Raw genomic sequence first — 23,455 nt, forward strand, 5'->3', positions numbered from 1 at the left:
TAGCCCCACCACTCGGTCGATAGAGCTTCGGCCTCACACGTGTGGGGTCCACGGTTCAAGTCTCCTAGAGCCCAGCTGAATGGAACATTTCCTGCCCGTGTTCTTGATGACTTCAAGGTCAGGGCTTGGGCATTTCCTTCCCAAGTCTACAGGATGGCTGAGATGGAACTCTGGGCACCTAGCAAGGAAAAGAAGACATAGGGGTGTTTAACACCCAAACGTCCTAGGTCCAAGTCAGCCAAAAAAATTCCTCTTTCCTTCCCTAGATGTCCCCCCCCCCACCCCACATAAGTCACTGAACCTTATAATAGGGCTAATGGGACAAACCCTGATGGTCACGAAACGTAGCCAAACATTGGAGAGGCACCAACCAAACTCAGCCTGTGGTGGAGCCACAGGACTAAAACCTCTACCTCAATCAGAAGCCAGGACAAAAATTGTTCCCTAGAACAGTCACAGAAGATACCAGAAGCAGACTACAGTCGAAATACCCCAAGTCTATGAGGATGCTCCTGCTGCAGCCACTACTAATCCCACCCTAACAGTAAAGAGAGACCCAGCAGACTTCTTCAGATGTTCAAAGATTGCATGTTAGCATCATGAAGAAGAGGTGCAAATAATTTCAGTATGACAGCCAATGCAGATACTATGGTAGACAAGGAGGAAAAGGAACCAGAGGTATGGAACCCCTACCTTCACGCATTTTTGTATAAAAAGCAAGGGATACAAAAAAAAAAAAGAGAAAAAAAAAGAGAACTTCGGCCAAATGGGCACCAGACTTGGGGTCTACTGCAACTAAAGCAACCAGACGTTTGGAAGCTTGGATAAGGAGCTGCCATGAACCCATGCCATGGGAAAGGGTAGGAGCAAATAAATCCAGTAAACATGTAGAAAGCAAAACCCCCCTTAAAAACACATTAAAAATTGTGGCAACCTCTTTCCAATTCAGAATGCTCAAATGACATAAATAAGCCCATCTCTCAAGGGAGAATAAAGGATTGTCTGCCAACAAGGAGGAACTTAGGAGCTTTCAAAATAACCAGTAAGCAGCTATGAAGCTGAACTTAACCCTTAGACAGCAGTTATCATCAATTGTTGATTCACAGGGTAATGCAGTAATCATCAATTGTCGATTCACAGGGTAATGCGGTAATCATCAATTGTTGATTCACAGGGGAATGCGGTTATCATATGAAGATTTAAAAATTATTGTTTGGGTTTTACATGTATGATGCAAATATGGATATAATAGGTCTAAATCGATGTAATGGAGTTTACCTTGGCCCATTAAAAAAAAATCCTACCATTTCATGGTACAAATGCGGTTATCATCATAAATGTTACTGGGGAAATGCGATCATCATCGTCATGATTTAAACAATTATTGTCTTGAGTTTTACATGTATGATACAAATATGGATATAATAGCTCTGTGAATGTAAATAAAGAAACACAAGTGATAATAATTATCTCGAGGTTATCTTGAGATGATTTCGGGGCTTTAGTGTCCCCGCGGCCCGGTCCTCGACCAGGCCTCCACCCCCAGGAAGCAGCCCGTGACAGCTGACTAACTCCCAGGTACCTATTTACTGCTAGGTAACAGGGGCATTCAGGGTGAAAGAAACTTTTGCCCATTTGTTTCTGCCTCGTGCGGGAATCGAACCCGCGCCACAGAATTACGAGTCCTGTGCGCTATCCACCAGGCTACGAGGCCCCCCTGAAATTAGTGAAACGTTGGAGGATAAAACAGGAAGCTTCACAGTCGAGCACCAGGCGTTGACAAGTGCCAGAGCACCTCCACCCACTGAAACTAAACATTCACTTATTTTTGTGTTTTTCTTACACACTGCATACAATTTAATAATTTTAGTATGAAAAATTATTTCCTGGAATGTTTATATATGTTGTGCATAGGCTCATATGACCATTTCTCCATAGCCGCTGTCTAAGAGTCTTTAGGAGTATTTAGGAACATTTCTAAAATAATGTTCTGGCTACTGAATACGAAATTGAGGATGCATCCACAACTTAATAAAAAACAAATGAGAATGTTAACCTTGAGACGGGTAATTAGCACACTAGGTATGACTGGCTAGGAGGCGGGGGATAAAGAGCTAGATCTCAACTCTCCCAGTCACTGATAGGTAAGCACTTAGCCAGAGCAGCTAGGAGGCGGGGGATAAAGAGCTAGATCTCAACTCTCCCAGTCACTGATAGGTAAGCACTTAGCCAGAGCAGCAAGGAGGCGGGGGATAAAGAGCTAGATCTCAACTCTCCCAGTCACTGATAGGTAAGCACTTAGCCAGAGCAGCTAGGAGGCGGGGGATAAAGAGCTAGATCTCAACTCTCCCAGTCACTGATAGGTAAGCACTTAGCCAGAGCAGCAAGAACGTTGCAATGTGTGAAAGAGTCCTGACCCCAAACAGAAACCTTAAAAAAAATACCTTAGGGGAAATGGAGACAGCCTCCAGCTCAAACTGGGATGGCAGATAATGAGGAGCAACAAAAGAAGTAGTCTGTCAAGTTTTGGCACTACTGATGCACCTCTATCAAGAGCACCCACTGCTTAGCCTGTAGTAATCTGACCCCCCCCCCCACTCCGTAAAAAGAGAACTATACCCAAAGCTACTCCAAGATCTGAGAAAAGGTGGGACAGGGTCAAAGAGCCCACCACTCCTGTAACCTTCAAATCTTGCTACAAACACAAAGGATGAACCACAGATGAGACACTGGGTCCCAAAACTGACGTCTCTACTGCCGGAAAAGACCCAGTGCCAATACTTCATAAACCAGAGGCCCATAACTTAGATCAATTAGGAGTCCTCCTTAAGGTGTTGGGAAGGAGATAGAATGAGCAGATAATGGATAAACAAACTGAACCTCTGCCCATGGAGAGAAAACAACAGGTAAGGACTGGATTTTGTACATGTTTGCATCATGAAAGCCTCAAAGTCCTCATTATAGACGAGGGGTAAACCTGCCTCTTGCAGCACCAGACACCTGGAGACGGCAAAGGCCAGTACTATGAAACCTGTGTTCGAAGGGTAGAAGTAGCCTGAAAATTTTCAGTTCTATTTCACCTTTCTGGTTATTAAAATGAAATTAATAATCATACAAATTATTTAATGACTTTCTATGTCCAAAATTTACAAAATATTTCAAACCAATGATGAAGTTGTGAATTATATAAGCACTATTAAAGACTGTACAAGAATGTAAGAACTCTTGTATATATAAATAAATAAATAAATACAAATAAAGAAATTGTACGTGAATGTAAACTCGCAAGTAGCATTTATGAATACTGTACAAAGGATCAAATATGCATTTAAGTCTCTAACATTTTAAATTACAGTAGCATCTTAAGATAGAAAAATTACCTAGTTACTTTATGGAAATTTCCCCATCCAGAGTCATAAATACATTTTGTGCAAGCTTTCTAAATAATAAATCCATTTAAAAACCAATTACAATTTAGGCACTGGTAGACGGAGGGTAGGGTTTAAAATTATTATAACAGCCAGCTGTAAGTGCTGCAATTCTATCACATTTTACAAGTGTGTAGACCTACCTGAAAACAACTAAGCATATGTGGTCCCAGATGTTACCGATAGCCAAAATCTTAAATACCGGCATATGAATTTCAATAACATTTTCTCCCAACACAAAAAGGACTTGAACTGGTTGAACTGGACTTGACTTGGTTGGACTTGAACTGTACTAATCACTTAACTGATCAAGAAACAATATGACATTCAAGTTACCAATATATAAAATTCAATGTAGCAACAATATTTTAACAGTATACATTTAATGAAATAAATACTGCTATGATCAATGTATGTGCAATTGAACATTCAATATAAATTTGTTAGAAAATCATTATAACGTGTTCCCAATGACAACACCCAAAGTGAGAAAGGCGGAACATTATCATCAAATTTTGTCCTCTGCTCTTTGTATAGTCTGGTATAGTATTTTCACGTCTCATTTACATGCAACATTATCTTTCAAAAATCTATTTGCCAATGTTCAGTGACAATTCACAATGGAATATTAACAGCCTGAGAAAAATATTCTGAAGATTTATTTAAACAAATGTGAAACTACAATTTAATTTTCAACAAATAATGTGTTTATAATATGACTTAATTATTTAAATCTTCAAGCTCATTAGGTTAACACAATAAATTCAGATGGAGAAAAGATACAGCAAATATAGTGAAATGTTTACTTTTCAACTAATTTCCCTGAATTTAACAATTTATATATAAAAAACTTAAACCTAAAAATATTGATCTGACCTAAGGTTTCACAATTCAATAGCAATGAATTTTTAATAATCAGTTAATGTAAAATGTGTTGTCAGGGTCTTCACAGGGAGCACAAAAAATATACACAGGACTATATAAAGTTCTATAAAATTCAACGACTTTACAAGATACATTTGTCAGCTGTATATTGTGAAACTTACCTACAAAATACATAAGTAGCTATTAGTCAAGTACAAAAATAATATTAAGACATAAAACCATTTGTTCAGTTGTGAACAGAAAGTAAACCAGAAGATGAACAAGTTTAGAATTCATAGCCCACAATTCTATTCACAATGGGTCTCTTAAGTCTTTCTGGTGTGGGTTAATGGTGCAATATGGAAGGTTGTTTTACATTAGCAATCCAAGCTAATGGTTATTTTAATTTAGTTTAAAAAAATGACAGTAACCAGCAACCTCGATCACAATGGCTTAGTAGTGTTGCTTTGGATACCACATAGTATGAGGCGCTTCTCTCTTAACATACGTCTCTTGAGGCAACTGGTGATGAGCTAAGTTAAGAGCTGCTCCCTCATGTAAAGCAGCCATAGCAACAGCTGCTTCTTGATGAAGACTGCTCGTTTCATCCAAGCCTACAGTTGCTGCAGCCACAGACACAACTTGTTCCGGTGGTATCATTTCATGATGAAGATGATGATTTTCCTGAGATATAGATTCTTGTGTAAGCTCATCTTCCTGTGGTATGTGGGTACTATTTAAATCTAATGGATCAACAGATAGGCCAACATGATCTACTTCCACGGAGTCTGCGTCAACAATTACAGTGGGCACTTCTTCAATCTCTTGTTTTGCCTGTATCACTGACTGCATCTGAACTTCTTCACCATTATCTCTATGAATCTCTGCTTTAATTACAGTAACTTCTTTTTGTTCTGAATGTTCCTCGGGTGGAGGGTTCTTCCTGCGACCCCTTTTACTGTAACGACTTTTCTTTCTAGGGCGCCCACGAGGTCTACCAGTTGGCTTTTTTCTATAAGTCTTACGGCCACTACCAAGAGGTCTACCACGTTTTCTCTTTTCACCCGTGCATCTTTTCTTATGAGAGGACAAGGATGAACTGTGTGTGAAAGCAGTCTGGCAATATTCACATACAAAAGGTTTCTCACCTGTGTGGGTGCGTGCATGATTTTTAAGAGCTTGTGCAGAAGCAAATGAATGCTCACACTGCTCACAGGAATAAGGTCTTTCTCCAGTATGAACTCTCATATGACCAGGTAAATGGGAACTACGAGAAAATGTTTTACCACATATACCGCACATGTAAGGTCTTTCTCCGGTATGGACACGTTTATGTAACCTCCAATTGGAGCGCTGAGCAAAAGACATTCCACATTCACTACAAATAAATGGTCTTTCACCAGTGTGAAGTCTTATGTGATCTCTTAAGTTTGCATTACAAGAGAAAGTCTTTCCACACTCACCACATGGCACCCGTTCACCATTTGCTGGCCTTGTACGAGGCTTTGGTGGTTTGGGAGTTGTTGGTGGTTCTGGCATTGATGGAGAAGGTTGAGGTTGTGGCTGATGAGCAACTATTATCTGGTGCTGGGTTTGGGCTGGTACTGCCTGTAGGCTTCCATACTGTAACTGGACTTGTTGATTAATTTGTCTTGCTATGTCAACCGTCCCTAGCTCAACTTGCACTGGAGCACTAGTAGTAATAAGGCCATCTACAGGATTGTAGTTATACCACATCATACCCGACGTGTTCTGATTGGCCTCCATTGTGCCTGGTTCTAACATTTGGCCGATAGAATGTAGTTCCAGGCAAGCACCATCCAATTAATGGTCACCTTACCACATACATGTCTGCAATGAAAAAATGCAATATTTATAGATAATTACATAAAAAAATGTTTATCATATGCAATACAACAAATAAAGTTTACAACACATCTTCTAAACATGCAAAATTACCAGTAATATATATACCACCCACCAAGCATTACATTACTGTATTTGAAATCAATGACTCAATAAAGGGGTTTTTTCTATTAAAGGAAAATATAAGACAAGGGTAAGTTAAACAATTTTATTTAAACTCTGTTTCACAAGCATGGGATATCAGGTTGTTTTCTGAGGCTGGCTTCCAATTTGCTCATTCAGGATTAATTGTTGACACATGGTGATGCTCCATTCAAGGCCCCTGCTCCTCTCACTTCATCTGCAAAATTAAATGAGCAGAGCTTGTTTCTGTTAAATGTTAACTTAGTAGCTATTACTCAAATGCCAAATCTCTACTTTTTAACTAATTTTACCATGATATTTGGAGCGTCCGAGCAATACTGATTTTGAATAACAATTTTAAAATGTGCATCCTGACTTTCAAACAACCCAGATACCCCTCACTTTAAACAGTGATTTTAAAACTATGAAGAATACATACCTCAAAAATCAGTCTGCTAACAGGATACATCTTCATCATTTGTAGTAATATGAAATGACCTCAGCTGGGACCTGGGTTGCTGAAAACAGGACACTTTCTGATCGGCCAAAAGAGCACGTGCCATTTCTCGTTAAAACTGCCAAGGCCTTTTTCTAAGGATGGGCACATTAGAAATCATGACGCATTATAACTGTAGATAGTATTAGGCATACGGTAAAATAATTGGTTTTCGTCTTTCTGGATATCTACTAAAATCATTTACCCTTTAGAATGGTGCTTGTGTCAACTAACATTTTTCACTATAGAAATTTATGAGAATTGTGTTCTGCTTATAAACCCAAACAATTACAAACATTTGACATTTCTATCTATTATTTCCAAATTATTAGTTGTAATTATAGTCACCAATTAGAATAATTTTGGAGCACATGGTGTTATTGCACCCAAAAAATATTCATGCAAAATATTTAATTTGTGGCTATTTTTGCCATTTCTTGTCACCCATTACTTTTTTTTAGGAATCTTAGAAACAAAAAAAAATATGGTGTAACTATCGAAATTCGAGGGACTGATAAATTTCTAAATTTTATTATGGTGAAATTCTGTACATTCAAAGAAATGTGGAATTTTTTAAATATTGTTATTAACTCGATTAGAAACAAAAAAATTAAAACAAAATCTAATATTTTAGGATTTGTATACGGGAGCAAACCTGGGTCGAGTTAATTGTGCACTTTGACGGTTATGGAGAAAAACAACAAAAAATGGCATATTCAAATGTATAAATTTAAGACTGAATGAGTACATTCAGTACAATGATGATGTACTGAATGAGTACATTCAGTACAATGATGATGTACTGAATGAGTACATTCAGTACAATGATGTACTGAATGAGTACATTCAGTACAATGATGATGTACTGAATGAGTACATTCAGTACAATGATGATGTACTGAATGAGTACATTCAGTACAATGATGATGTACTGAATGAGTACATTCAGTACAACGATGATGTACTGAATGAGTACATCATCTACCCTGAACCTCACAGTAAAAAAAGACAAGCTAAAGTAGTTGAGAATAGTACCTCACAACACAAATTTAAAGCTTAAGATAAGGAGACAAGTGATCAATATAAGTAGAAGACAAAGTCCTATACTCTGCTAGTCAACACTAACTTCACAAGTCCACACCAACAAAAAGGCACAATGAACTTGAGTTGAAATATATAGGAGCTGCCTCGTATTAGTCAAAAGGCCTTCTGCAGTTCCCTTTTTATTCTTATGCTCAATATACAGAATAATAATGTGCCAAATTCAGGACCAATCTCAGACCCTAGAAATAACGTCATGAGTTGAAATTGCTTCTATATAAATGCCAGAAGCCAAGTATATAAATTGTCCTCATTGTGGGCACATACCGAGGTTGAATCATGTCATCATTGGCATCAGCAAAACATAGGAATGAGAGGATACAAGTGAAGGGAATTCCTTCTTCCAAGGTACACTACCCACCTTCCAGAAAGGAGAAAACCAGAACAGGAGGGGGATAATGTATATCTGTAAGAGAAAATGTCTATTGAAGGTTGGAGGCAAGACATTTGGTACTTAAGCTTTACTAAACTTTCCCGAGTGACTAGTGAGGGTAATGTGACCAACATGGTTTGGCCTCATTGCTCCCACTAAAAGGGGGGTCAGATCCCACCCCTCTAGGTCAACCCAGGCTCCTAACAATAAAATAATTCAACCTTTTGGGGTTGATCAACCCACGCACCGCCGGGTAGCCAAATCTAGCATTATACTGTATACAAAAGAGGACTTTACCGTAACTAGCAATGAAAAATTCAACATGGGATAATTAGTCTGAATGGTGCAATATTAAAATGGTTTCAAACAGATAGTGGGAGCATACAATAATGGTACAAGTATTTACAGACCTGTATAATGTGATACATGCAGCAGCTGACGCACAAGTTCTTATAATGGGCATTTGAGCCATGAGACAACAGGCTGGGCAAATCTAACATCACAAATGGAAGAACAATTTCTTGACCTAGTACGAAACTCCTTTGTCACTTGGTACTCCTTTCTCATTTGTCTCTGTTGCATGCTGACACAGCATGTGACAGCCCACCCAAGCTAGTAGCACTCTTAGACGTTGTGCCTATGTCTATATAAGGAGTAACAAGAAATAAAAGGCTTCAATAAGACCCTTAAAAGATGAGACCAACAAAGTTATAACTCATGGTAAAAAGCCATCCAACACTGAATGAAAACTTTACTTTAGTGTTCCCACTAACAGGATATGACAACCCAACACCCACACACTAGAAGAATGTCAGTAGTGGAGTACCACAAGGTTTGGTTTTTGCATCAGTAATATTCATCGTTTATATAAACGATCTACCAGAAGGAACACAAGATATGAACATGTTTAATGATGTTAAACTACTGGGGGAAGATAAGAGACTTAGACGATTCTCATGCCATTAAAGATGACCTAGACAAAATAAGTGTATGGAGCAACACTTGCCAAATGGAATTCAATCTGAATAAATAACATGTTATGCAATGTGGATTAGGAAAAAGTAGGTTACACACACAACCTGCAAGTTATGTGGAAAGGTATTTAACACTTTCGCGCTTTAGATTAGAGATAACTCGTCGCCGTTTTTTCTTATGATTCCGCATAACAGCCTACTTTTCTCGTCCATCGAAAAAATATTTCTATAAATTCCATTTTTTAACCGAAATGGATGGGGATACTCTCAGATTATATACGTTTTGTAGAGAATTTATTTGCGAATTTTTTGGTACCAGAATGAATATTATATCACAAACTTCTATGAGTAAAAAAAAAAAATACACAAAGTATGTTTGGGGGTGTGGCGAGCGTGTGGCAGTGGGTTCCCTTTAGCCGTTGATATATCCAACACGTGGGAAATATTTGTATGTGTTATGTATATGTCTGTGTAGGGAATTTTACTGCGATCACTGTCATACAAATTATAAAATGTTTTAACAAGTATAAACATGACAAACATCAAACGAACGAAAACAATGCGTTCGTTTCTGCCGCGAACGCATACTGAGCGACGTGGTTCTATATTTGGCGCTTCTCTTACACATGCTTTGTACAAATGTTATACATTTCATCTTATAGAAAATTTTATTGCGAACACATTGGTATGTATAAAAAAGAAATACGTACATAGAAAAGTAGGGTCAGGAAACGTATAAACTTTCCAAGCATGATTTCCCCCCTGTGTTTTCGCCAGTGCGCTCGCGGCTAACTACTCTCCACTTCACACACTCTTGCGGGTGGGCAATTACCTATATTAAACATTCATATGCATATGTTCGTGTAGAGAATTTTATTGCGATTCCAATGATACCAAAATTAGCGATGTAGGACAACTGTAGGCTTCGCAACCATTAAGAGAGTGGAAACATTTTGTTGCTATTTGGCGCTCTCGGCGAGTGATCTGCATAGTTTTTTATTTGGTGTTGATACTCCTTATGCTTGGGCGGCATTTTATAGGTATGCTCTTATAGACAATTTCATTGCGAACACAGTGATACCAAATTTAAATACGTGCGCCTTCAATTATTGTCAGGACAGTCAAAAGAGTGTACACTTTTTCGGTCTTACCGCGTAGGCGCGCGAAGTGCCGAAAGCATCTGGGGTATTGTTTTTTTTTGAGCGCCGAGAGTGTTAAGAACTCCGACAAAGACAGAGATCTAGGGGTGGTTCTGGATAATAGACTGTCACCAGAGGACCACACAAATGACACTCTAAGAGGAGCATATGCTACGCTTTCCAACTTCACAATCGCTTTTAAATACATGGATGGTGAAATATTAAAGAAATTGTTCGTGACTTTTGTGAGACTAAAGTTAGAATATGCAGCACCTGCTGCAGTGGTGGCTTGCCCATAGGAGCTGCTGAGCTGCAGTCCTCCCGACACTCACTGCCAGGTCTATGACTCCATCATCCTCACACTAGAAAAATAAGCAACTAACAAATGTCATAACAAAACAGTCTATGTTATTTTCAACATATTTCTAACTGATTTTAATTAAAAAGACAAAAATAGAGGTGTCATGCTGTACGATAGTGTAGGATTTAACGGCGCCGAATCTGACAAAGTTGAGCTTGCAGTAACAGTAACAGTCCTTATATATTGTATTTTTTCACAAGCTGCCAATGAGCAGTTGTATGGTACTCACATTTCAAAAAGAAACATGAATAAATTAGAGAAGGTACAAAGGCATGCTATGAAATGGCTTCTGTAACTGAAAAAGAAGTCATACAAGGAGAGGCTAGAGGCATTAAATAAGCCAAAGCTAAAAGACAGAAGCGGCAATATGATCACTACTGTACATACAAAATAGTAACAGGAATTGACAAAACTGACAAAGAGGATATTTTAAAACCTGCAACTTCAAGAACAAAAGGTTCTAGCTAAGGAACAAAAAGGGTCGTGCTAAGGAACCAAAGATGCTGAAAAATATTAGAAAGTTCTCTTTTACAAATAGTGGGGTAGATGGTTGGAACAAGAAGGCAGTGGATGTCAAAATCATCGGTAGGTGGTTTCAAAGTGTCATACGATGATGAGTACAGTACTGGGAGAATGGGACTTCAAGAGCATAGCTCTCATCCTGTAACTACACTTGTGTAATTACACGCCCTCGCAGTCAAGCGCAGAGCACTCGGGGGTCATAATCCTAAGGTACCTGGGTTTGATTCCCGGCTTAGGAAGAAATAAATGGGCAGAGGTTCTTTCAACTGATGTCTCTGTTCAACCTAGCAGTAAATCGGTACCTGTGAGTTAGACAGTTGCTATGGGATACATCCTGGGGATGTGTGTGTTATAGATTTCTATAGAGATAAATATATGTAATAGATATGATAGAGCAAACATAGGTCAGAAATCGTTACTTTAAACATTAGAAAGCTGAGGTCCAAGAGCTAAACAGCTTGATCCTACAGGCACAAATAGTAAGTACAAATGTTTTAAGTAAAAGACAATGTGCTAAGAAACATCATTACATGCAAAATAATCAGGAAGAAGAGTTACAAAATAAATGAATCTAAAGCTCCAGATGTGGATAGCATTCAATCAAAATCATAAAGGAACTGGTTGATGATCTGTAATTAACCAAGTGTAATTACCTAAATGTAGTTACAGGATAAGAGCTACTCTCTACATTCTATAGATTCAACAACAAATTGCAGGTAAAGGATAACATTCAGAGGTTGAAAATGGGGAAACAGTTTCTCCGAAAATGAAAAGGAAATGCGTGAAACATTAAACGCAAAGTTCCAAAGCATGTTTGTACAAAATGAATTCTGCAATGAACCAAACACAATAAGAATTTCAGAGAACAGAGCACACAGAGGTGTCTAGAAATGAAATGAAAAAATGCTCAAGGAGCTAAGTAAGAACAAAGCAGTTGGCCCAGATAGAGTTTCACCATGGGTTCTGAGATAATGTGCACATGAGCTCAGCATTCCACTTCAACTAATTTTTCCAGGCATCCCTGTGTACAGGAGTCCTAGCAAATGTGTGGAAAAAAGCTAATATAGCTCAAATCTACTAAAGTGGCAGCAGGGGAGGCCCCCCTTCAATTTTAGACTGGTATCACTGACAAGTGTAATAGTCAAAATATTTGAAAAAATACTTAAAACTAAATGGGTAGAACACCTGGAGAAAAACTATACAAGAGACAGTATGGTTTTCGATCTGGAAGATCCTGTGTAACGAATTTACTCTTTCTTAGATAAAGTCACAGAGATTTTACAGGAAAAAGATGGTTGGGTTGACTGCATCTACTGTATCTGGACCTAAAAAACTTTCAAGAGAGTTCCACATAAGAGGTTGTTCTGGAAACTGGAACATATTGAAGGAGTGACAGGTAGGCTTCTAACATGGACGAAAAATTTTCTGACAAAAAAATGAGGGCAGCAATTAAGAGGAAATGTACCACACTGGAGAAATGTCATGAGTGGAGTACCAAAGGGTTCAGGTCTTGCACCAGTAATGTTCATTGTCTACATAAACGATCTACCAGATGAAATACAGAATTATATGAACATGTTTACTGATTATGCTAAGATAACAGGGAAGAGTAGAAACTTAGATAATTGGCATGCCCTTCAAGGAGACCTGGACAACAACCTCTAATATGGAACTCTTTCAAAAGCCTATTTTAGGTCCAGATAAATGCAGTCAAACCAACCATCTCTTTCCTGCAAAATCTGTGCCTCTATCGCAGGAGATCAGGATACTCCCAGCTATGCCACTTACCCCTGAACCATGACATGGTATGTTATCTGTGGAATCCCAAGTTACACAACTTGGGATTCCACTGAATCCGCAGGAATGTTTAGCTTATTCCATGTCGTGGTACAGGTGTAAGATGTGCGGGTGGTGTACCCTGATTGGTGGTTCGAGTCACCTTAGTGCTCCAATTGATTTAATCACGGATTGTAATGTTAAAAATAAATTCTGCTTAGCCAAAGGATACCTGATCAACCAGGCTGTGACTCGTACATCAGGCTGCGAGCAGCCGCGTCCAACAGCCTGGTTGATCAGTCCGGCAACCAGGAGGCCTGGTCGACGACCGGGCCGCGGGGACGCTAAGCCCCGGAAGCACCTCAAGGTAACCTCAAGGTAGCCAACCTGCTCACATTTTTGGAAACTAACTACAGTAGCTACTAAGACAGAGGACTTTTTTGTAACTTAGCATAAAGGCACAACATGAAAGACTGGCAAGGAAATTGCAAGCAAATGGAATAAAATGGAAAATATTAGTACTGTACGGATTAAAACGAAGCCCGAAAATGGTCATCCTAAATGGAAATTAATCTTACTCGATATACTAGTATAGACAAGACTATTACAAACCACATCAAATTTACAGATTTATGATAAACTGAAAGACATTAATCTACCTGAACTTCACAAATAGTAAAAAAAAAAATTCACAAATGCTTTTTTAATATTGAATATGCAAGGATTTGCATGTAGGGCATAATGGTACACATCATAACTATCATAATGCAATCATGTAGCTAATAAGATGAAAAAAAAGGTACAAATCTCTGGTGCACTTATCCTAACTCCATATCCAAGCATGGAGATCTTGCCTTCAAAAGGATATACAGTACTCTACTGTATGGGCTCGATTATCCAAAACCTGATGAACTGGATATTTGGATTATCCGACCAAAATCACATCCGGATATTTATCTTGCAAAACTTCACCATATTCGGATAGAAATTCAGATAACGCATACTAGTAGAGTCTAAATCAAGTCCAGATAATTTTCTGCTGAACTTCACTATATACGGACAAATACGGAAAACTGAAGATTTTTTCGGATAATCGAGAACAGCATTGGGCCATACCGTAGTTAATCCAGTACAGCAGTGGCTTGGGGAGTGGAGTATAGGTGGTGTTGGGGGTGGGGTCGAGGTAGGAAGGTGTCAGGGAATAGTTGGGAGAGGCACGTGGAAGGGTCTATGGATATTGTATAACCAAAAATTACATTAACAATTACCTGTACAGTAAAAAATTAAGAAATATTATCTAATACAAATTAAAAAAAACTGTACAGGCTTGAGTGTGGACAGTAGTTCCCTACTAAAATTAGGAGATTTATTTTTCATCTGGTGGCCTACTTAGGCCTACTTAACATGCCAGTTAGGCCCAGTCAGCCTAAACAATCCATGTGCTCTCTCCCTTCTCTACCAATGCCACACGATTAGTGAAATTTTTTTTAACTTTTTGTTTTTATAGTAACTTTGATGATTTTTTGCCAAGATTATGTTGGTAGCAGCAGCAACTGTCTTGGAGACGTTAGGAGGAAAAAAGTTTTGCTAACCATTAAAGATAAGCTACGTGTCACTGAACTCTGTGAAACTTGCCAGTCAGCTGTGAGTGTTGCGAAGGATTTTGGTATAGGCCCTAGTAGTCGATAATATAAGGAAACAAAAAAGACTACATGAAATGCATAGCTACAGTACTAGTGAGAGTGAGGAAGCATGCACTAGATAAGGGTGTAATAGAAAAACTCTGAAGCCTGCACACTGTACACAGTAGGACGAGGCTGTGTATAAGTGGTTTGCAGAGTACCGCACAATTGGTTTGACAATCCGTGGTACAGAAAGAAGAAATGCTGCAAGCAAGTTTGCAGCCAGTCTTGGAATACCGAGTTTCCGGGCAAGTGATGGTTGGATTTCCAGGTTTAACGCAAGGCACAATATTGTGAAGAGGAAAAATGAAGCCTCACCAAAAAGCCAAGAGCCTTCAACCAGTGATGCTTCAGCAACTGGCAGTCAGAACTGAACTTGCCAGGCTTATGTACAGTAATTGTAAGCATTGTTTTAGGTTATGTAAATTTCCAAGAACTAGATTTCAAGATCTACAGTATCAATCAAGAGGATGAACTATATGGATGTCTTCAACAGAAAACTGGATAGTTTTCTTCAAGAAATTCTGGACTAACTCGGGCTGTAGTGGATATGTGGGTCTGCCAGCCGCTCCAAGTCAATCTTCGTCCTGGGCCAGGTTTGGGGAGTAGAATTCCCAGGACCCCCATCAAGGTATAAGGTACAACATGGTAAGCTTGAAGTTTCTGTTATAAAATATAGTACTGGTATATTTTAATTAGTGTGTGTAAATTCAAATAATGCTGGCTGTGAAAAAAAATTGTGAATATGTTCATTTTTGGAATTTCCCAGAAAGAATTCCTGCTTATCTGGATATCCGACTTATACAGCAAAGAGTCTTTCCCCATGTAAAGTCCAGATATGTGAGCTTAGCATAGTATATACAGTACTTGCTTTGAAGAAAGTTCAGTGCAGTGACAAAAATCATCCCAGAACTAAGTCCAATCTCATACCAGGAACAGTTGAGGGCCACAGAATTACCACCACCACAAACCAGATATGACAGCTGATCTTAAAAAGACCTTTAACAATGTACTGAGCAAATTAGGAGATATTCATCCAGACCACTCTGTAAAAGGATAAACGTAATGCATACAAGTGACAACAGCTTCCAACTTTATGAGTGACAATGTAGGTCATAAACAGGAGATGGCTTTTCACCCACAAGGTAATAAACCCACGGAATTGTGTATACTGTACCAAAAATGTAAATGCCAAAACAATACGGTGGCGCCTCGATTAACAAATTTAATCCGTTCCGGCACTGAGCTTGTCATGTGCAAAACTCGTCTTGCGAAACAACAACACTGTCGTCAGAGGTGTCCAAGAACCAGCGGGAACGCTCATTAAGAGAGACATTTTCTGCGACTGGCTTGCTCGTAACTGGAGTCGCTTGTCATTTGAGGTTCCACTGTGCAGTACTTCATTTTAAAATTCAGCTGGGAACATTTCCTCAGGAACTTTAGATAAACCGCCGGCATCCTGTTCCTGTTGGGGCCACTTGAGATGGTAGCCCTCAGATAAAATAAAAACTTGTTTTGTTATTTTTATATCGAAGACAACAATTTATCTTTTGATACATTTGGCTTGACATTATGGGTATAAAAATCAACTTTGGGGAAATTCATAGAATTAACAAATCCACAAGGGCAGTGACGAGGATTCGAACCTGTGTCCAAGAGCATCCCAGATGCTGCCTTAATCAACTGAGCTATGACATGGTCAAAAAGAAGTGGATTTGGCCCTTGTGGATTTGTTCATTTGATGCATCACGCAATTGTGATTTCTGTGTGTCATAGAATTAAAGTTGCCCAACCACTTGGGCTGGACGGTAGAGCGGCAGTTCACTTCATGCAGGTCAGCGTTCAATCCCTAACTGTCTAAGAGCCACCCCCCCCCCTTCCGCATCCCATCCTAAAACTTTATCCTGATCCCTTCCAAGCGCTATATGGCCATAGAGGCTTGACATTTTCTGCTGACAGTTCCCTCCCCTCACAGAAGTAGGTAAATATAATAACAAGGTCATACAATACAGTTAATTAAAATAACATATCTTTACCAACATCACCAAGGTTTTGATTCCAACCGACTGAGTGAAGTACTCTCGGGAGGCAACTCTCAGGAATATATCAAACAGCCCGTAATCAAAAACAATATATATCCCCATCTGTACATACATAACATTTATGTGCATTTTTTTGTCAAGAAATTACTGTACTTGTTTCTAGTACTAAGGAACAGCTCTAAGCCAGGATGACTATAGCACATCGACATACTGTTAAAACCGTGAAATTAAATACTACTGAAGATACAGATACAAGAGCTGGACATGAGGTTATTTATATAAAAATAAAAGTCAAAAGTCACTGAGTAAGAGTATTTAATGACAACTGTTCTCAAAGAATGGTTGGAAAGCACAGTTTTCCATAATCTTGAAAACGACATTCAACAAAGTGATGCAAGATAGTGAGACCAGTCAGTCAGTCAGGACTGCATGGGGCAAGCTTTCTTTTTCAATAAACATACATGGGTAAATAAACCAGTCAACCTAGTGTGGTCAATACACTAGGTTGCAAAACAAGCATCATTATGTAGTAGTAGTCATTACCTTCATAACCCATACTGTCATATCACCAGCTACTGGCAATCATATCATATATCTCAAGAGCCTAGGCGTTATCTAATCTCAAACATACTGTCATAATACTAATTAGCTTAGGAGTCAGGGGCCAAAAGCTAACATAGCAAAACATAGCTAACAAAGGCTCTTTCCACTAAAAACTGTAACTAGCTTATAAAGACTGTAACTTCCTTAGCTAAATGAATTTTGGGGTTCAATTCCTAAGCCCATTATGTGTCTTTGGAACCTTTTCCACTACTGCCCACATGATGGCTATGGGAGTGCATAGTAGGCATCCATCAGTCTCAAGAGACTATGGAGTTGCGCTCTGGTTGTCGGTCTGGAGTGGCCTCACCAGGGCGCAAAGCCAGGGTAGGTTGATACAGCGGGAGAAGCTGTTACCCAGGCAGCAGGTCCCCCTCTCCACGGCGCTGAAAGTCTCCAATGGAAAGGCATACGCAGTGGAGTGTATAATAAATGAGCTAAACTAACTTTTCACCTCCCACCTCCCAATATGCATGGCTTACACCAACACTTCAGCACATTAATGATGTACAAATGGGAGGAGGCAGTCACTCTCGAACAATATAAATAATGTGAAAAGAAGCCATTCTGGATGGTAATCTAGTTGCCAAAGGATCACAATAATACATTGAATCGATATGGTTGCTCTTACCAAAGAGGGGAAAGTTCCGAATGTCAAATCCAACATCGAAGGAACATAGAGCTGTACGCTGCATTCCGTACATAGAGCTGTACGGAATGTCCCGTACAGTAGAGCTCCCGTTATTAATGGGAAGCTCATATAAATAACTGGGCATCCACTCTTCAGACAATGCATTCAAATGGGTATATGTATTCAATTTTGACACGTTAATTGTAAGTGACTGTCATCCTTGATTGAACTTGACTAAAGAAATAACTAATATGCTTCATTCTCAACTCTCAATCCTGAGTTCAGTTCCCAAAAAAGGTCAGAAATGGTTGGGCACATTTCCCGTCACCTCGCCCATTTCGCTTCTGTTCAAAACATAGTAAATAGGTACCCAGAAGTTAGGCAACTGTTGTGGGGTTACATCCTGAGGAGTGTAAGTTGTTTGACCTTGACCTTGAGGGACCTCAATACAAGCCTAAAGTATATATACACAGGCTTCCTGTCCCTAACAAAGTTAATTTAATAGTGATAAAATCAGAGACTGTCTCCTATGGATCCAATTCCAAATTGGCATATGAATGTAAGATTTAACTCATGAGTTAGCCAAAGAATATGCTCTTAAAAGAAAAGAGTTGATTACCATCTTGGATTGCCTTTCAGAAGCCTGAGTGCAATAGTATACCATGAAATGCACCAAACTTCAGTTGGCCTGAGATGAAGTGAAAGTCCCACAAGTCATACTATCATCATACTATAACACAGGAAGACCTACATATTTATGGGTTATCCAATAAGGTCACACACCATCTGGTCACCACTTGGTCCGGGAGACATCTCCCGTCACGCAGGGTGCAGTCGCACCTCCACAGATCTCCAGTATCATCTATTGATACTGGAAATGGCTCAAAAGGGCCACCACTTACGGGCTATTCATGCCCGTGCCACCTTTTGGGTGGCTTAATCTTCTCTCTCTCTCTCAATAAGGTCAGCAGATTACTACTGCAAGGCTTAGAGGCTTGGCTACAAGTACCTCTGGAAGTTTGTACCACCTGCTAATGTAGAGCTGATTAAATGTAAACTCTCAGTAGAACTATTCACATATTGTACTGTACTTTTACAACGTGTGTCACTATGTATTTGAAAGTGAACAAATTTAAGAATTCGGTGATGATACTATTTCAAATATATAAGAAATGTTTATATACAGTATATTTAATTCAAAATGATATACTATACTGTACTACAGTCCCAGAAATCTTTACTGAATATCCAAAGTTTATTTATTGTAGATAGTGTATGCATGTGACTGTACAGTAAAGTTTTTGCCACAGCCCACTGGATGAGTGTGGGGTGCATTAGTAAACAACATACGGTACAAATTGCTCAGCCTAGGGGACTACTGTGGTCCAATTTTTGAACCAGTTATACTATACAAAATATGGATTTTTATATTATATATACATAATATACATACAGTATATATATATATATATATAGATGCATGCTTGTATATAACTAGCATAAGATTGTAATTTGCTTAGCAAAATTTATTTGAGGGTCGAGTTCCTGAGCCCTTTATGTGCCTCTAAATTTGCCACCACTGCCCACAGGATGGGTGTGGGATCCGCTACCACCGACAGGATGGGTGTGGGGCCCCGCTACCACCGACAGGATGGGTGTGGGGCCCCGCTACCACCGACAGGATGGGTGTGGGGCCCCGCTACCACCGACAGGATGGGTGTGGGGCCCCGCTACCACCGACAGGATGGGTGTGGGGCCCCGCTACCACCGACAGGATGGGTGTGGGGCCCCGCTACCACCGACAGGATGGGTGTGGGGCCCCGCTACCACCGACAGGATGGGTGTGGGGTCCCGCTACCACCGACAGGATGGGTGTGGGGCCCCGCTACCACCGACAGGATGGGTGTGGGGACCGGCTACCCCCTGCAGGATGGGTGTGGGGCCCACTACCCCCTGCAGGATGGGTGTAGGGCCCACTACCCCCTGCAGGATGGGTGTGGGGCCCACTACCCCCTGCAGGATGGGTGTGGGGCCCACTACCCACTGCAGGATGGGTGTGAGGCCCACTACCCACTGCAGGATGGGACATTGCACTACAGTATCAGGAAGACATAAATTAGCAGACTATGGTGAACACTAAACCTAAGTTCTATGTATGAGGTTTCTGCATTAATGGGTTAGATAAGGATAATTTTAGTTAGGCACAGTAAAGCAGAGCATGGGTGGTTTGTCATACCTGTAAATCTGGAGAAAACATTTCATTTACCTAAAAAACAACAGCGCCAGTGCATTTGGCCCATATATTGCCATTTGAGAAGCAGTATAATGTACCATTTTCATCTAATATCTAAACACCATCTACAGACAACAATAGGGTTCATTGTTCAAGCATATCACAGCCCATCCTCATAAACAAAGGTTTACACACGACTCTCAGCTGTTGATGTTCGAACACTTCCGGAACAAGTGCTTCACTGACGACTTGTGTTCGAACCACAACGCTGTAAATGCTTCACCCACGTACTACAAATACAAATAATCACTAACAGAACCTAAACACCTAACCTAACCAGTGCCTATATAAGCACAATATACCAGTACATTGGTAATATTAAAAAATATTTGAAGAAATTCCTATTTTGAATGAACACCATGTTCAAATTTATGAATACATCTTTAGGGCCAACCACTGGATGGAATGAACAGACCGAGGACGGGCTGTACATCGTTGTTAGGGACAAATGGCTTGGGTATGCTTACTTAAATCCCATTCTTGAGGTTAGCTTGAGATGATTTCGGGGCTTTTTTTTCTAGTGTCCCCGCGGCCTGGTCCTCGACCAGGCCTCCACCCCCAGGAAGCAGCCCGTGACAGCTGACTAACACCCAGGTACCTATTTAACTGCTAGGTAACAGGGGTATAGGGTGAAAGAAACTCTGCCCATTGTTTCTCGCCGGTGTCTGGGATCGAACCCAGGACCACAGGATCACAAGTCCAGCGTGCTGCCCGCTCGGCCAACCGGCTCCCTTAGCTGAAGCTGAGGCTGAATTTGCCATCGTCCATGAAGCTACTAGCTCAACCTGGTGGTACTTAACAAGACTGTATCCGTACTTCATCTGCCACACTGATGAGCGAGTGGCACTGCCCAATAAACTCGCCCATCGGGGCAAAATTCAATTCAATCTAGTACCCCATGCCAAATAATTATCCAAATGGTTCTCTTTATAAAAAAAAAAAAAAAAAAAAAAAAATGCACACAACAGTAGTACATGCAGCTGTGGCGGCATGTTCACTCAGGATGAGTAGCGCTGCACAATAAACTCGCCCTTAAGGGGTAAAAAAATGTATCCTTAAAACTAACAGAATAAATTATTTATTGTCTTATCTAACATATTTCTGCCTGAAACGTTATGCTCTTCGTGGCTTTACAAGAATGTAAAATGAGTACATGCTCTGTACTCTCAAACCCAATGAAAATATATATATACGTATATAAGTGCGAACAAGCCTGAATGGTCCCCAGGACTATATGCAACTCAAAACTCACACCACAGAAGTGACTTGAACCCACACTGCCAGGAGCAACGCAACTGGTATGTACGATTAAGGCGTCCTGTACATACCAGTTGCGTTGCTCCTGGCAGTATGGGTTCGAGTCACTTCTGGGGTGCGAGTTTTCATATGTATATAAATATACATATATTCTTGTATATAAGTAAATAAATAATGTAACAATGTTTATGAGGACGTAAGGAGTGGGGGGCATCTTCAGCACCCCCACAACAGCTGAGACTCAAGAAGCAGTACCTTGAGACAGGCCTGAGTGTGTGTGTCTCGAGTAATACTCAAGAACCAACTAGAGGTAAATAAGGGTGACTGGAGGTAGAGTGCCTGGGAGAGACACACACAAGAGGTGAGAGTATGTGAGAGCCTTGAGTATACCTCCTCCCCCTACCACCCCCTAAGAGGCGAGTATACCAGGGTATACCTCATACCCTCCCACCACCCAACTACCCTCAAGTCACACTGGCGGCCGTCAGAAACAAACACAATACGCTATCTGGTCTTTATTTACCCAAAAAAAATCTTGACAACTTTTCAAACCCCAAAAAATGTTTTCCGTGTTATTAAATATTAGCGTGTGTGTGTGTCTCTCTGAGCCGTGTCCACCCCAAGGACACTATCTCCTGGCCCCACACACACACACACACGCCAGGGGCCACCAGCTCCGCCCTCGCCCTTCCCTTAGAGCGTCTTCAAGATGGTGCATATGCCAGAGCAAGAGGTGTGGGAATAAAGCTAACTGTTAACATAAGGAGGTGTCTGGCGAGGTGTGGCGTCTGTGTCCCGGGTGGGTAACCGAGGGCCACCACACCACACGTTATCTCCTCTCCCTCGCCCTCCTACCACCTCCTGCTAGCCTCAATAAACTCTCTGGGTGTTAATAAAATGGCTGAAGCATATTTACTTACCAAAGACTGGGAGGAAGCGGCGTAAATGAGAATATTCCACGTTAGTTACAGCGTCGGATGGGAGTAGTCGGAAGTCCTGGCTGTTTACACCACAGTTGCCACCATCCTCTTATAAAAATTTACAAAAATGCCACTGTGTCTTTAATTTAAAAACTAGTCACTTCATAAATGTCAAATATTTTAATTGATTCGTTTTCAATTTTTTTTTCTTATTTTTGGCTGGTGGGAATGGGACACGAGAGGGAGAATAATCAGGAGAACAAAGAATCCTTGGCGCCCGCCGCCATCTTGGTGGCACGAGCTGGCAACGCGAGGGTTCCAACACTTATGGCGACGCCGACCTCCTCCTCCTTCCTCCTGCTGCTTCACACTCACTCATATCCCGCACTATTATGTCTCTCACACGCTCTCCTCACTGCCTCTCTAACACTCTACCTGTCACACACAACCCGCGGTCACCAATATTGCCCTCGGGCACCTCACCACCTCACCAACAACATACAACACAAGGATAATAAATGACATGTGTCAGAATCATAACCACCTCATCATATTTAACATTTTTGTAAATAAAATAAATATAATTGTCCTCAAAGATAAACTAGTGTTTAATTTGAATACTTGTTAATCTGATAAATTCAAAATATACTTTATATTTATTATTTAATATGGGCGGCTTGAAGTCATTCACAAAATCGTGAGCAGAATTGCCACTTGGACTGAATCAACAAGTTTGACATGTTTGGGTTATAATTTGATTTATCGTCCTTTTAGTTAACAGCAATATAACAGCGCTGAATTGACAAATAATCATGACATTTGTCCAAAAGTCTTAAAACGGACACGTGTTGCAATAAACTAGTCTAGTACAAGGCCATAGAGCACAGGTGCGGGGGAAGAGACACATGGGCTAATTGGCTCTCTACATTAAGTCCAGTTCATCCTAAAATCACCATTTGGTCACCACTTGGTCCGGGAGACATCTCCCGTCACCGGTCCATAGAATT

At 40.2% G+C, this 23,455-nt stretch overlaps 1 protein-coding gene across 8 annotated transcripts in view; it reads right to left on the reverse strand.

Moving 5' to 3' along the window:
• LOC123746693 (zinc finger protein ZFP2) overlaps positions 1-23,135 on the reverse strand; it is a 46,319-nt gene extending 23,184 nt beyond the window's left edge. The window contains exons 1-5 of one of the 8 annotated variants that reach the window (XM_045728396.2): positions 22,449-22,942; positions 8,662-8,894; positions 8,240-8,284; positions 6,721-6,872; positions 4,071-6,143 (exon numbers count right to left, since the gene is read on the reverse strand). In XM_045728396.2, the coding sequence (XP_045584352.1) occupies positions 4,746-6,077 (1,332 nt within the window). In that variant the 5' untranslated portion in view covers positions 6,078-6,143; positions 6,721-6,872; positions 8,240-8,284; positions 8,662-8,894; positions 22,449-22,942 and the 3' untranslated portion in view covers positions 4,071-4,745. The other 7 variants (XM_045728397.2, XR_011225523.1, XM_045728398.2 and 4 more) reach the window with 7 other exon arrangements.
• Between the last annotated feature and the right edge of the window lie 320 nt (positions 23,136-23,455).

The sequence above is a fragment of the Procambarus clarkii genome, chromosome 85, assembly GCF_040958095.1.
Source record: "Procambarus clarkii isolate CNS0578487 chromosome 85, FALCON_Pclarkii_2.0, whole genome shotgun sequence".
Lineage (NCBI taxonomy): Eukaryota > Metazoa > Arthropoda > Malacostraca > Decapoda > Cambaridae > Procambarus > Procambarus clarkii.